Genomic DNA, 16,354 nt, shown 5'->3' with positions numbered 1-16,354 from the left:
GGTCATGTTCTTAAATAACTTAGCCACAATAACTAAAACAATAAAAATAAAAAAATAAAAATTGGCACTGAATTATTACAGCACTTTATTTTAATCTCCCTATTAATAAGTAGTGTTTTCAACAATTACAACTTCTCTAATGAATTTATATTTCACGATTACATCTGTATTTCATTATGTCATTCTTTATCTGTTTGTACACCAGTAATCCAATTATGCATGCCTTCAAGTTGATGTAGAGCAATTTTCATTTGATTGACATATCCATTAATTGACTATATCTCAGCCATGCGTTGATTCTTCAATTGATTAACAATCAAATTTTCTAACATTTGTAATGTAAATGTTGCTATTTGAATGTTGAAAGTTTGACGAGAGTCCCAGGAAAGACAACAATTCTGTTGAAGCACTAAGTAATTGTAATTCTGGTATGCAGAAACCGAGAAACAATCCTTTCTGACATTGAAAAAACAGACAGATATACACAAAACATAAAAAATTGAATCCCATTAAAACATAAGATCCCACTTTGAAAACTGAATGCATTCTGCTTAATAAATGATGCCGTCATCCAGTTCCTCCCTCAGCGGTGCTCTGGAAGCACTCACTTGGTGTCCAAAGTCATTTCAAAACTTCACTGTTAATCCTAAATGAGGTGACATTCAAGTGGGTAAGTGTATAGCTTCCTCTAGAGCTGCCTTTTAATAAATGCCTAAGAATAGAGTCCCGCTCAGTGGGTGACAAAACCTTTTGGTTGATCTGAAAGGAAATGTTTGAAATTAATCATCCACAGTTAGACACAGCAGGGAATACAACTTTATGGTTTTCCCCACGTTAGGTCAAAATTCCCCCCGTGATTCAGACCAAATACAAAAGATGTATCCCGGCCAAACAGTGTAAGTTTCCATAATTCATGGTTTTCTCTGCACTCACTGTCACTTTTGTTTTATGGGTGAATGACGACAAATGTTTATCGGGGATCATATAATTGTGCCTCTTTCTTTTGTGCCTCTACTCTCATACTAAGAGTGGAATCTTTTCATAATCAGCACATCACGGTTGTCACATCACTCTCAGTTGTCTGTGACTCAAATCCAGAGAGCTGAATTTAAGCATCTCGAGGTGGGAACTCCCTAATGGGAATATTATTCACCCCACTTGACAGACAGTCAAATTTTCAATTGCACTTGGAAGCAATCTAATCTGTAAGAGCAATGTGATAAACAGCTTGAAGCGAGCAACTTAGATAACCTGTTACTTTGGTTTAGACACAGTGCAAAAGACCTAACCTGTAGAAAAAAAAAATTCTAGCATGTCCACACTATGACAAGAAAATAAATATTTTGTAAGGCGTGCTGTCTGACCACATCTGAATTCAAAAATATTTAGAATTGAGCAACCACAACTGAAGGTGAAGTGAAAAGATGGCCGTCATAGAGAAGGGAGATATACAAACTGTACGTATATATATTTTTGTGAGTCTATATATTGCTTGTTCAGCTTCACCAAAGTCATTAGGATTCATCCTCTGGGAACCACGAATGTCTGTATATAATTTCACAGCATCCCATCCAATAGTAGTTCAGATAATTCAGTCTCGACCAAAGTGGTGAACCAACTGACCGACAGACCAATAGGCCGACATTGTTAAAAAGCGTCATCATTTTCTTCATTTGGAGCAGACTACAACCTGAATCAGTATTTCACTGCCATCTAGCTAATTGTAGAAAATTTAAAACCTCCCTGAAAATTTTTATATTTCTAATATCAAAAACAAATTGGAAGCAACCATCCAAAACTAACCGTAGGATGCAAAACACCCACCCACACCCATTGTTTTCTATATGAGCCCACATACTCTCAGTGTGTATCAACCCCAGAAAAGCAACTATTTTATCACATTTGCCAGGTTGTCAGTTGATAGCAAATAATCCACTGAAACATTAGACCTGTCTGATGATGCTACAACTCTCTAACTTTGTAAAATGAATTAATATGTTTTTTTCTTGCCCTCCACTCCAGCATGACTTAAATTCACCCCAACAACCTGCCAGAAAAATCTTATAGAGAAACGTGAAGTTCAGTATTCGAATCAGGTCTACCTTCAGCTCTCCTGGTCGTCAGTGCTATTAATGCAGCAGCAGAGTCTGTGCTAATAACACAGCTGTTGGTTTTGTTTGTTCCTCCCCACCAAAGTGCCCATAAACGTGCCACTGTCTCTGCCGTGAAAACTGAAATACTATTTGGAAGCGGTTTCCTCTCTTAAATAGATGCCTCTGTTTTTCTGTTAGGATTTTATTAGGATTAGAGCCATCTGTGTAAACCTCCCACATACAATGCGCTAAGAAGATGTTTCCCCTCACACCAAATCTAAAATTTAGAAACCAACATCTGATTCTGGCATCAACCACAGCAAATAACCACAACATTGGAGAATAAAATCCTTTAATCCCTGATACCAATTACCTCAGTACAGCTATTTAGTCTCTGTATAAAGATGCTGCAAATTTTGCATTCCCTCTCTCTCAAACCCCAACAGATAGTAAACTGCAAGCTTGTAGCGACATCCTTTATTTTCAACCCAGTACTTCACTGCCAGTTTTAATCGTCTTATTCAGAATGGATCGTAACAAGATGCACTTGACAGAGAGCGGTTCGAAAAGCATTGTTTTTTAAGGTGTCATTAATTATGGTTTAGTGCGGGCTGAAGCCCTCAACACAGGGAGGAGACCTATTATTATAATTTAACAGTTTATTGCGGACATAAACGCACGGAGAGTTGCAGATTAGATCTGAAGATGACGCAAATCAACTTTTTTCACTGCAGGAAATTTTGCCTTTTATAGCAGCAGTTGGCCAGTGAGCGTTGTTCTGCAACTGATTTACCTCAATGTTACGAAGCCTGTCTGAATGTCAGCTGTGGAAATTGTCTCTCAGGGTAGAAGTGTTCCAGGATGTTTGGTGGTTGGCAAATATATATCTGTAAATAATATATACTTCAATTTCACGCTGCGCTGGGTTCCCCCAAAACTAATGATTTCTTTTCTAATATATGATATAGCATCTGTGTTTTTTGGGTTTTTTTCTGCAAAAAACTGGAAAAGACAGAAATACAATTTGCCAGGTTATACTCCGGTGCAGACCGAGACCAAGCAGTTCTCCCTTGGCAGGTTTTGGGTAAAAGAAAACTGGTGAAATGTCAGGGGTTCACAAAAAGTCATTAAGATTCATCCTCTGGGTACGACTGTCTGTACTTTATTTCATGACAATTGATCCAATTGTTAGTGAGTTATTTCAGTCTGGACCAAAGTGGTTGAGAGACAGATTTGGCGTTTCCATCCATAGAGCAACACCACTAGCATGGCTAAAACAGATATATGATAACTCCTGTAGCCTATATGAGGACCTGTAAAGTCAAACATGTGGCGATAGTGTGTTGGTTGTGTGTTTGAGTCAACTGTAGTGTAAACCCCACAATTCATAGTGCCACCCCTGAGACAACAACTCATTTTGCAGTTAGTCAGTAACATGACAGACGATATGGAAGTGCATTTCAACACAATCCCTCTTCCCCTCCAAGATCCTCACTGTCAGGAATATGAGTCTGACGCAGCCTGACAGCAGCGTGAATCATCCAACTCCAAGGTCCTGCGTGAATAATTGCACAGCGCCACCCTACTACCCCTTTTACGTTGAAAGTGACATCATTTTCATCAGACCACCTGATTGGATGTGGAAGTGGTTGGTTTTGCGAGATAGGGAAACGCAGGAAAGTAGTGGATAATGGATTAGATATGCTGGATTTGTACAAATGAAATAAGGCACCAAGAGAAAATGGATATTTCACTCAGACAGATTGCTGCCTCTAAGTCACTGCTCTGTCTCAGCTGAATGTCAGCAGCCACAGGGGATGGCTGACATTACCTGGAGTACACATCACCAGGCAGAGACTCTTTTAGTACAATGTTTTCATTTTAATTCATTTTTAAATGTTAGGTGTTTAAATAATCATCCCAATGTGAAATTAAATGCATTTGTCTGGTAGACTTTTTAACATTATGTTTGGTTGAGTTAAAGGATAACACTTTTAAGGTCTTATCAACCAAACTACTGTATTACATTAACACCTTTATGATTTTTAGCCACACCACTTTTGTCCAAAGCAAAATATTTCAACAATTATTTAATAGATTGTCATGCAAATTTATAGAGACATTCATGGTCACTGGAGGATTCATCCTAATGACTGATGATCCCCTGACTTTCCCTCTAGAGCCACCAGCAGGTCCATGTTTTCTGAGGGAAACGTCTCAACAAGTGTAGAGGGGACTACCATGTAAACTGGTGTAGACAGTTGAGGTCTTTGTGAACTTTGGTAATCCTCTGACTTTTTATCAAGAACCAAATTCAGGTCAACATTTCAGGTTGTCTTCCATCTGTCGGTCTCCCAGCTTTCTATTTTTCATCAAATACTACATATGATATCATAAAAATCTCACAAGTGAATTACCATGTTGACTTTTCTACGTAATACATTCACGTTCTTGTTCACAGCTTGACAAACTCTTCTCATGTAAGCTACCAAAGACTGCTCTCTGGCCAATTATTAAATTTAGGCTACTTTAGAATGACTGCTGAAATTCAAAAAACAAATTTTCGATTTCTGTCTTTCTTGTCCATCCAGTAGTTTCGTCCTCTTTAAAATAGGCATTACAGCGTCACAGAGCTGACAGCATGGCTGCTGGCTTGTTATAACAGAAATGACTTTGCAGTACATGAGCCAAAAATCTCTAACAGTCCTAGATAAAAATGAATTTAAATATTATATTGATTTGTTCTTTCTGTCCCTCACATGCTTTGATAACATAAATATCCCCTTTTTGACACACACAAATTAAAGAAATGTGAAATATATGGGTGAAAAAATGTGATGAAATGAATGACGTCCTGCTGAGTGAAGAGTAAGAGTCCTAATTTCACATGTAGACAGGTTGTGTTGACGTCTTAGTCAGAAATCACTCTCGGCCTTTATCTTTAATTTTATTTTTATATTCCTGGAAACTTACAGATAACAGATTTCCTGCTGAAAAAGTATTTGATATTTATTTTGGTTCACTCCTGCCTTGGGGATAAATGAAAAAAAAACAAAAAACAAGCAATTCCTTGCTTTCTTTTTTTTTTTTAAATTCATCATGCTGTTAACATTTACTCCATGTGGATGGAGATGGCTGCAGATATTTGCAGCACCACACACCATGTTTATCACTACGATTAATATTCATCAGAGGGGAGTAACTCCGTCCATTCATTCGGTTACTCCTGTCAAATACCTGTCACCGTATCTCCTGAGACCATGTCAGGGACAGAAAAGAACAACATTGATATGTAAATTAGTTCATTCAATAGCAGTAAGTAATCCCAGGTTTATCCAGAATCTGGAAAATGTAAGACAGCAGATGGAAATACCTGGTGTGCGTGACATTGAGCAAAAGCTTTGATTATAATCCATTTACAGAAACAGGACAATGTAAGTGCAGCTCTGCTGGACTAAGGATAAAACCTGTCAGCTGATTTTATGCACTTATATAGATTTATTAGGTTAGGATTAATAGAAATATCCTCTCTTACATGAGAAAAAGTCTGTGACTAGGTATTCAGGTCATCTATTTGTGGTTAGTGTGGATGGTTTTTTCAAGGCCTGAGGTTGACTGAAACGTTTCTATGTTCTCAGTAAATATAAGAGCAGGAACTATGGGATGCTGTGAGAAACCCGTCGTTCAGGACATTTATAAATTCATCGAGTCTGTCAGAAATATTGCCAGACGCTGAGGCATTTGACTGATGAATTATAGCACAGGATCCTTTTTTCCTCAGTGACACATTTACAGGCACACAATAATGTTGCTACTATACGGATACTGTAAGAAAAGCAATTGTCTGCTTAAACTGCTTATGTGAATACATAAACTGGCTGTTCTCCTTTATAAGCAGAAAGTATCCTTTCTGTCATTCAGGTGTTGCCCTGATGTGCAAAAAATGTCAACAAACACACTTTATAGAAAACACAACATCTACACATCTACAGCCATGGTACAGAGGTATTTGCTCACACAACGTGGTCACAATGCTTCCAGTGACAATGCATCACATTGACATTTATTAGGTTCATCATGTTCTTCGTTTAGTGCGTCATCATGGCGCCATTTGCTAATTAGCACTAAACAGAAATAACAGCTGGGGTTGATGGGGATGTCATTGTCAGTATTTCACAAATATTGATGTCGTTGAAAAGTTAAGGGCTCATCAAAGTTATTACAAGTCATCCTAAAGGGAAGAAGAATGTTCCAAGACATTTCACTCAAAACCACCAATGTGAACCTCATGGTGGTGCTAAGGAAAAAGTGATGGGGGCGCCAAAGTCATAAGGACTAAGGGCCAGTTTATGATCTGTCAGAACTAGTTCATAAGACATGCTGTTCAACCACATTGGACTTAGCAAGTGTTTGAACCTGATCCAAATGGCCACTCTTGTAGGTGGAGTGAAAAGCCAACTGTCAAAGAAAGGCGGGACAAATGACATAATTTAAAAACTCGGCCACAAGTTGTGTAACAAATGAGAAAAGGAGAGCTGGAGATGGAAGTACAATACCTGGCTCCTCTCTTACTGCTGCACAGCTGGTCAAGCACAGTGTGAAGTGGGTGTGAATCTCAAATTGTCAGTTTTAGAAAGTGGCTGGACACAGATCCTGCTGGTTTAGATGGAGTATACTGGCCCTTTTACCGTCTGGGTACCATAAACGTCTGTACAAATTTCATGGCAATCTAATAGTTGTCAAGAGATCTGTGTAAGGGACCAAAGTGGGAGACCAAATGACAGAAAGACATTGCCATCCATAGAGCCATGCTGCTAACATGCGATTTCAGAGAGAAATAAAAACATTTCAGGATTCAGAACAGAGTACTTATTAAGTCTCGCACTCTGGGCCCTGAAGAAGCAACAGAATCAGATGGTGTCTCACTTTTCATGAAGAAATGTGTGTGACAACTTCAGCCCAGCAGACAGAACTAATCAGCTGATATTAATGTGACGACACAGAACTGACAGAAAGTGTGAACTCTACAGAGATTAAATATGAGACTACTAAAGGAATTATGCGAGCAGTAAACAGAGTATGGACATTCATGTGATTTTTATGCGATAACGTCTATGATATAATAAACTTGCTACAGCTGCTATGGAAGGACAGAGCGCGCCTTTTTGCCGGTCAGGATGGACAGTTTGGAGGCAGACAGGAAATAAGAGGAGAAAAAATACATGGATATGACATGCAACAAAGGTTCCCGCCTTTAAATTATGTTAATATACAACTAAACGGCAAGAACACAGACCAGATTGTGTTTTCTATTTATATATAAATATCACTTTATTTAAGCACAGAATTTTATTATTACATTTAACCAAAAGCATAATTTCCCTAACATGTATCAAAATGATTTTGTTTCCTTAACCTGACCACAGACGAGACTGAGACAGTTTGTACCTCCCATCCAACCCAACCACCTCATGGTGACTTCACTGCTGTTAATAAAAGTAGTTTCATTCAGTCATTCATTCCGTCTTTCATTCATCCAAAAACGTTGCCTCAGAACATAATCTAGTCAGCAATTATGTTTGCTACAAAGCATATCTGCTGTTACAGTTTAGTTGTACATAAATGCAATTTGAAGGGGAGCAGGTTTGATTATTGTGATCCTCAAAATTACTTGAGCATTTGGAGTTACTGCACCTATATCCTGTAGGGAGCTAGGCTGTTGTTGTTTTGATCCAAACAGCACAATCCTGGTCTCCTTCCTCTCCTGGATAGGCAATCATGTCTTCCCTACAAGCCCTGAAGCTGGATTTGTTTGCCTCCTCAGATCAAAGAATATATCTGTATTCATGGTAACAGACGCTCATTCTTGTGTGTTTGCCACCTGGGGGAGTTTGGGGGAACCGTGACAACTTTTATATTGCTGTGAAATTACTCAAATATTGACGACACGGTGATTGAGAGACTTCATTGACTGACGCTCCCGGTCCTCCCCTTGTCTGTGATTGCAGGGTGTAAAACAGAGTGGGACGAGATCAGATGTTGGCTGAGAACGGAAGTCGGGCAGGTGGTCAATGTTTCATGCTCCGAAGTCTTTCAGCATTTCTCCAGCAATCAAGGTTTGTGTGTTGAGAATCATTCTCAATAACCTAATCAATACAGTAGTTTAAATACAGGAGGTAACGTACAAGCTCCATTCTGCAGTGGTGCATTGTCGCTCCACTTCTAAGGATGATTATCTGTACTGTAAAGTCTGCAGCACTAATGCAGGCTGGAGTCACCCTGATGAGGGAGCACAGTATGAATTATTCATGTATGTTTGTTGGCAAGAATATATATATATATATATATATATATATATATATATATATATGCATGCTCTGGGAGATTTCTGACAGAAGAAATGATTTGAAATCTTGTCTGCAGGGTTAATACGTCACATTCTGACATCCTCTCAGGCTGATGTAGGATTTGTGTTTCCAGAAAGATAGTAGTGATGACACTAATAGAGACATGTTCTTAAGCTATGATAATATAGTCATGAAATTAAAAGTGGTTATGAGTTAATATCCTTCCAAAACAGTTGCTTAGGGCAAATGTACATTTTGGTGTTTATTTAATCTTTAACAAGTCATTTCATTGTTTGAAATAATAAAGTGTTATAAATTATTAATCATTTGCATGAGTAAATTAGTGTTTATAGGCCAGGTAGTTTTACATTTTTTAAACATGGAAACCTCTGTCTCTCAGTCTTAAGAAGAAAAAATGTTGGTGTGTTTGTACTCCATTGCCTTGATAGTCATTATCATAGGATCATTAAGGAAGGTAAGGTCAGGATGATTAAGGAATAATGTTCTTTCCTCCTATAGCTTGATGGAAACCCTGGCTCATCACGATCTGAATTGCAGATCACCCAAACACACCAGAGTCTTTGCTTTCAGCGGTGCAGTTGGCAGCATTTGAACTCTGCTGGTTCCTGTTTGCTCAGCTCAAAGGGAATAGAGAAAACCCACTGCTGTGCATTTCTGTGTTTCTTTGTTCAAACAAACGCACAACAGTCCAGCTAATGCTTGCTCGTGCTATCTCTTCTGCGGCGTTACACATTTCCACGTACAATCCAACCAACACAGCAGTGCATCGAGCGATCCAGCTGACAACCTTCTCCTGACACCTGCTGCTTCCAAATGGACGTTAACCAGGGGTAAATGTCAGTAGACGTGAACAAGGACGTGAAAGCTTCAAATATTTTCTGACTCAAAGCACTAATGGAGTGAAATGGTCCAAGAGAGGAAATGTCAGTGTAGTGGTCCAAATGTGCTAATATTCAAGTGCACAGGAATGACATCTTTCCATAACAATGTAGCCAGAGTATGTCATTTGGAAAAAGGAGAGTGAGTGTGAAAAAAAAAAGTAAAATTATAAAAATGAGAAATGAAAATTGCGGTCAGTGGCACCAGCACACAGGAACACAAATACACATACACATAAACAGCAGGTGCACCCATTTAGACTGTATTGGAGCTCATTTAGATTGTATAGTCGGGTTTTCACAATACAGTTTCTAATGCATGAGAATATAAACTTAGTAAGATCACTGTAATACTGCGAATCAGGTTCTAACATGAGCTTTTTTTGTTTGTTTGTTTTTACTATGATGTTTACAGGAGTATATGGCAGTTCACGGTTTAATTGTAGTAAATTAAATTATTAAGATTGTTATTAAGCAGAATAAACTGAATGAGTAATTGGCCTATAAAGATTTTGAGCTTTAAACCATAGGGTTGCATGACCAAAACAGCTGTGGTGGAGTATTCATAAGTATTCGTATCCTTTACTTAAAGCAGCTGTAATTAATATTTTTATAATAATAATGCATCAAATAACGATGTGAAAGGGGTCGCCTATAGTGATAAAGCTGCAGAGAATTATAGCCTGAATCTGCAGCTTCCCTTAGCCTTATGGAGCTTTATAATGAGTTTCAAAATCCACGGTACACTACCTACCCAGAAGCAAACAAGAGACGGACGCAGTTAGTGACTAGCTGGTGAACATGGTAGAGCATTACGCAGCTAAAGAGTCACATAGTTCCCTCAGGAGTTGGTAGAGACTAAAGACAGAGCTAAAAATATGAGTGTGTATTGGACTTACACTGACCAGGTGTTCAGAAACACAACTCCAAACAAACTGTTAGGATGATAGTATGGTCAGCATTTTCACAATTTGTTTCCGCTGCCCCTAAGCGCCTCCGATTCTTTTATTATTTATCAGTTATTATGAAAAATTATTAAATGAAAAATTGCACTTGCTAAATCCAGTAAGAGTAAGGATTGTATTCAAGTATTTATCATTTGGTTTATTAGCGCAATTGAGGAACAGAAAAATTATATGTTATGACTACAACTCGCTTGCTCCCTGAAGCAAAGGAACAAGGTACAGCAGAGATGGGATGTCAGGCTACACGAGGACATGATACGCTATACTGAGTTAATCCACTGAAAGGCTCATTGACCTTTTTAAAAGATCCCATGGACCTCCTAGGAACTCAACTTGTGCTTTTACTGAAGCAGCAGCATTTCATAAGGAGCTCAAACATGGACCAATTAAGAAACAACAGGCCCGTGGGCACAGACATGTCTGAGGCCTCCCAACCCTCCTACACAGGAGCAAGACTCCCAAAAGTGAAAGCAGGAGCAGCATCTGTAGTCATTTTGTGTCTTGTTTTGGTCATTTTGGGTGTTTTTGTCATAATTTTGAAATGTTCACAGACACTTTAAACTTGTAAGAAGCTCTGGCCCATGGGCCCTCTAACCTGTGGGCCCCTGGACCTGTGTCTGGTAGGCCGGTCCAATAATAGATAGAAATGTACAGACGTGTGATTCACTATGCTTCTAAATAGACTGTATGATATGAATCTTTGCAGTGGTCACATCTCTTGAACTTCTCCTCGTTTACCCCCACATCAGGGTATGTTTACAGGAACTGCACTGTTGAAGGATGGTCAGAAATGTATCCACCCTATGAGGAGGCCTGTGTTTTCAGTGATGTCAGCGAGTCTGAATCTGAGGTAGCGTACACACACATGCTGTTGTAATGATGCCAATCAGTTTAGCTTATTCATATTGTCCCTGCTTCCTCTCCAGTCTTCCTTCCTCGCTGACTCCTTTTTCACTTCAGGCCTATTTGTAGGGTTAGTAACAGGATTAAAAAAAAAAAAAAAATATTAGTCATGCTTTTAATTCAGGAATAAATGTTAACAATTTAGGAGATGACACAGTCTTAAAAGACGTCTGATATCATACTGTGAAGCAAATTACAGTTAATTAGTTTCAGAATTTTGATGTTTCAGTGACTGTAATGAACTTTTCCTCAGTTTCCCTCTTCCAAACTTTATTTTAGTGATTATTTATGTGCGTAATAATGGAAAAATACAGGTAGTAGTATTAACACCAGTCACACAGTTTGACATTTTGTGTGACATTTTGCTAATCAAGCCATTTCCTAGTCACACATTTGACAGCACCACTTACTGACACACTGTTTTTCTCTTTTTCTCTTTTTCTCTGTCGCCAGACGAATTACCTCTCTATGTTCAGACAGGTTTACACTGTGGGCTATGCTACATCGCTCATCTCCCTCATTACAGCTATAGTGGTGTTCACAGCCTTCAGGTAAGACCAGAGGAGCACACACTGTCCAGGACACACACACGCACGCACGCACGCACGCACGCACGCACGCACGCACGCACGCACGCACGCACGCACGCACACACACACACACACACACACACACACACACACAGGACAACCACTCACCCAACATTTGTGTAGTTATGATCCAAAACATGCATGTTTACAGTGGTGGAACTGGATTACCATATAGGTTTAACCAGGTCAAAACCTATATGGCTGGACCATAATGGGCCATGGTCAATGTGGTCAATATGAGAAATTGGGGTCAGTTGAAAGCTGTCAATGGAAAGTTGCCAAAGCCTGCTGGAAAAGTCTCTAAATGTCGTTAGACATAATATGCAAATTAGCACATTCATGACATTATCGCGTCCTATTTGCATCTTGCCCGGTGTCAGCCGGTTTCAGCCCTTTTCTGTTGGCATCTCTCTTACTCTCTGTGATCACATATGCAGTATTCTAATACAGCCAAATTCCAATAAAGCCGTTCTCATTGACATGTTTTTCTGTTTCTCTTGTCAGACAATGGAACAAGTTTGAAATAGTGACTGAAACACGCCCATTAAGACTACATGTTAACTTCCAAAGCCATTTCCAAGCTGCTGCTAAAAATCCAGATTTTTATAACCATGACGTCGTCTGACAAATTCACTAAACACATAAGTTAAAGACAAAGACTGTGATTTCAGCTATAATTACTTGTAAAATGATCACTCAGAGATATGAGGTACATCAGGGAAATCATTCAATTTTAGTACCACAGTGACAGTGACTGCAATAAAGTGTTAAATTTTACTTGTTTTTCTTGTGTTGTGTTCTTGTCGACTTGGAGTGTTAAGCCCAGTTTTAGATTGCTTTTAGTGCCTTTTTCTTCTTTCATTGTGAAAAATGTCCCGAGAGGGCTCTATTGTTAATGTGAACCAAATATTGTCAAATTTATCATGCATTTTTACAATTGTAAGAGCTCAGTATCACGTTTGGTTTTGTATTTTAGGAGCTCATTGACCTTAATTTGTATGCACAGTGGTGTTGTTGCTGGCATCAATTTGTTCACTGCCAGTGAGTCTGAAGCTGGTTGTGTATATTTGTGTATACCTGTGTGTGTGTTAGGCTCCTTTCCCTCTGTTTTCCTCTTTTCAGAAAGTTCCGCTGCACCAGAAACTACATCCACATCAACCTGTTCTCCTCCTTCGTCCTGAGAGCCAGCGCCGTTTTCATTAAAGACACAGTGCTGTTTGCTGATGAGACGTTGGATCACTGCTCCATGTCCACGGTGAGGGTCGAATTAGCTGATGATGTTTCCACCATAAAGCAGATTCCCACATCTTCTATGTGATTGAGTTAAGAATGGAAATAGACAGGAGCGAAGGATGTGAAGACACATGGCAAACTGATGAATGGCTACTTGCCATTGTCTGCAAATCATGTAATTAGTCGACAAGATTGATGAATTCTTTGAACAACAACATAGTTTAAACTCATTTCACAAAGTAGCCCATCCTTTATTATAAGAACTTGACATATTGGACTTGTCAGGTCTTTGAAAGGAGTGTTTTATATGAGTTTTGCCAAACCTGTCATAATGACATGACAGATGAGATTATACTCAATCATCTGCTTTTGTCTTACTGAAAGAACTCACACACTTTTGTTACCACATGTACAATGACTAAATGACCTAATCCAAAGTTTAAGTTTTATGGTTCTTTGTCTATTCATAATAGAATGGAGTCCGAAAATGACATGTTAGATGTAGTTTGTGATTATAGGACATAATTAAAGCCTTTGAATTTAATAGGATCAAAACTACTTTCATCTCTACCTCTTATCTCCCTCTTTGACACATGAGAAAAAGTTGCTTAATTAGTCATCTGGACCTGCCAGCTGCACTGCCTCCACCCAGACCGTGTGTTAGACCATTCCAATGTAACGTAATGACACAGTAGTCACTGCATGTCTGATTAGCAACTTTGGGGTTTTTTGTGTTCTCTCTAGACAGCGTGTAAGTCAGCCGTGGCTTTTTTCCAGTTCAGCATCTTGGCCAATTACTTCTGGTTGCTGGTGGAGGGCATGTATCTGCAGACCCTGCTCGCCCTGACCTTCGTCTCCCAGAGGAAATACTTCTGGTGGTATATCCTGATTGGATGGGGTGAGTGAGGAAATGACTGAAGGGGTCGTCTTAGGATGGCAAAGCCATGACAGGCTGATGCTCAAGTGATGGTTGGAGATATATATATATATATATATATATATATGTAGCGTGGTGCAGAGTGAAGCTGCCCTCCACTACACATTTAATTTGAAAGTCTTTTATTTTGTTTTGCAAAGAGCAAACATATGTACTTTATCATCACCGTTCACCACACACACACACACACACACACACACACACACACACACACACACACACACACACACACACACACACACACACACACACACACACACACACACAGTAACTTCACACTGAAGTGTGTGTTCTCGTTCTCTGAACGTGTTCACACGAGACTTCCCTTGTCCCTGAACACACAGTGTAGCGAATGCGCTAGTGCTGCTGGTCGGAGTTAGACACTGCATACTGCTAGATAAAACTACATTTTTCAAACAATAAACCAACCTTACCTTACCTTATCATAAAACACACGGACAATTTTCACCACACTCTCAACATGAGCTGTACTAAATGGAAATTATGTTAAACATGTAAATAATAATAATAATGTAGGTATATCAACCCACTGATGGCTCTGTATGCCACATATACACACACACACACGCACACACACGCACACACGCACACACACGCACACACACACGCACACACACGCACACACACGCACACACACACGCACACACACACAATATATTCAAAGCTGTCACTTGTGACAAATCAAATTTATGTGTGGAAATTGTGTCACTTTCAAATTTACAAGGAAACTATGAAGTTTATGAATTGCCTATGGAACAAAAAGTTTTAAAACTGTCTAAAGAATAAATATCAGTAAAAACAAAGCACTCACTGAAAGACAGGATAATATGACAGAGAATTACAAGTGGAGACTTTAACCACCAAGTAGCCTGACATTTTTGGAAGGCCAAACATTCAGTGATGGATTTGTCTTTCATCAATAAGCTCAGTCTGGGAGCCAGATGACCTAACATTAACTTTTACAGTCTCAGAAGCTAACATCATAGGGGAATGAATGAAGATTTTAGCATTGGATAGGCTAATTATTAAGTAGATGCAACAGATCCAGAGATTTTTATTCCACACATTCAAACACGTCAAAACCTCATTCCTACTTTACCCACAATGCAATTTGACAGCCAGTTGGAGAGGTCGTTTATGTTGGTAGCGGTTAATGAACTTCAGTGGAGTTATACTTTTTTATTTTGTATTTTACTATGGTAATGGTTTTTGCTTTTTTATCTTATAGTTAGCTATATTATTGTGTACTTTTATTTTGAAATGTCAGAGGTGCAGCATCCATTAGAGGCTGTCAAGTTTCTAGCTGTCATTGGATAACTGAGAAAGCAACACTCTCTGTAAACTAACTGCAGGCAGTCACATTACATTTCCAGTATATTTGCTCCATATCTCATTCACTTCAGTTGATGGCCGAACAATGATAAATTTGACTGAGAGGATGCACTCGTACAATAGGAATGTGTTTGAAAATGGAGCTACTATTCTAGCTTGTTTTATCACTATATTATTAAGTACATTATCACACTACCAGACCACAAACTGTAGCATGACTTTCACACGCTGCTTAGAGTCTGTGATTGCTCTGAGAAATATTTATTATTAATTACCTGCATCAGATATGTGACATTACATCCTTTTTTGGGGCAAATACCACTCTCATGTCATATCAGATTTACTGTTATTACCAGTTTCTCAACTTAATAAATAGTAAACAGTGTTCACACCAACATCAAATTCATAATTATGACAGGGAAAGTTTTTTTTTCCTGTTTGACTTGGTGCTAAAAAGAATAGAGGTGAACAAACATGCATATATCATGCCCGCCAAAGTGCATTGTTATAGGCAATTAAAGCAGAAATTTAACATAGTGCTACATTGAACAAATGCGGTAGTTTTAACCCTCACACGTCCTGAATGACATGTTTGTCTGTCTAATTAGCGTTTATTGATTAAGACAGCTGGAATCCATGAGAAGCAGCAGCACAAGAGGACTGACAGCTGCTATCTCAAGTTTTCTGATCACGTGAATATTCACAAGTCATAAACACGGGAGTCTCTTTCATCGTTATCTTCACTCCCACATGTCGTGAACACTGTACATGTGCGGGTAAATTTCGTCAAACAGAAACATTAATATGACCATGCCTTCCTGTTTTTCAGTCAGTGCTGCTGAGTTGTTTATTCACTTTGCATCTTTGCTACATGAACTGGTTGGCAAATGAAATAGTGACAGCACACTCTTCCAAATAAATAGCACAAAACAATAATAGCGATAATAAAACACAATCCAATCAGCAAATATTATTATAGATGCTTGAAACAGTCAGATTCAGCTGGTAATTTTTGACCAAACCTGTTGTTTGTT

General features: G+C 38.8%; 1 protein-coding gene across 1 annotated transcript in view; it reads left to right on the top strand.

Annotated features, from left to right (window-relative positions):
• LOC130179108 (vasoactive intestinal polypeptide receptor 1-like) overlaps positions 1–16,354 on the top strand; it is a 35,925-nt gene that overhangs the window by 3,979 nt on the left and 15,592 nt on the right. Inside the window, exons 3-7 of the mRNA XM_056391869.1 lie at positions 8,102–8,209; positions 11,054–11,154; positions 11,661–11,758; positions 12,920–13,052; positions 13,775–13,928. Coding sequence (XP_056247844.1) covers positions 8,102–8,209; positions 11,054–11,154; positions 11,661–11,758; positions 12,920–13,052; positions 13,775–13,928 — 594 coding nt within the window. The remainder of the gene's footprint in view (positions 1–8,101; positions 8,210–11,053; positions 11,155–11,660; positions 11,759–12,919; positions 13,053–13,774; positions 13,929–16,354) is intronic.

Source organism: Seriola aureovittata, chromosome 12 (assembly GCF_021018895.1).
Source record: "Seriola aureovittata isolate HTS-2021-v1 ecotype China chromosome 12, ASM2101889v1, whole genome shotgun sequence".
NCBI lineage: Eukaryota > Metazoa > Chordata > Actinopteri > Carangiformes > Carangidae > Seriola > Seriola aureovittata.
This window is presented reverse-complemented; position numbering and strand designations above follow the sequence as displayed.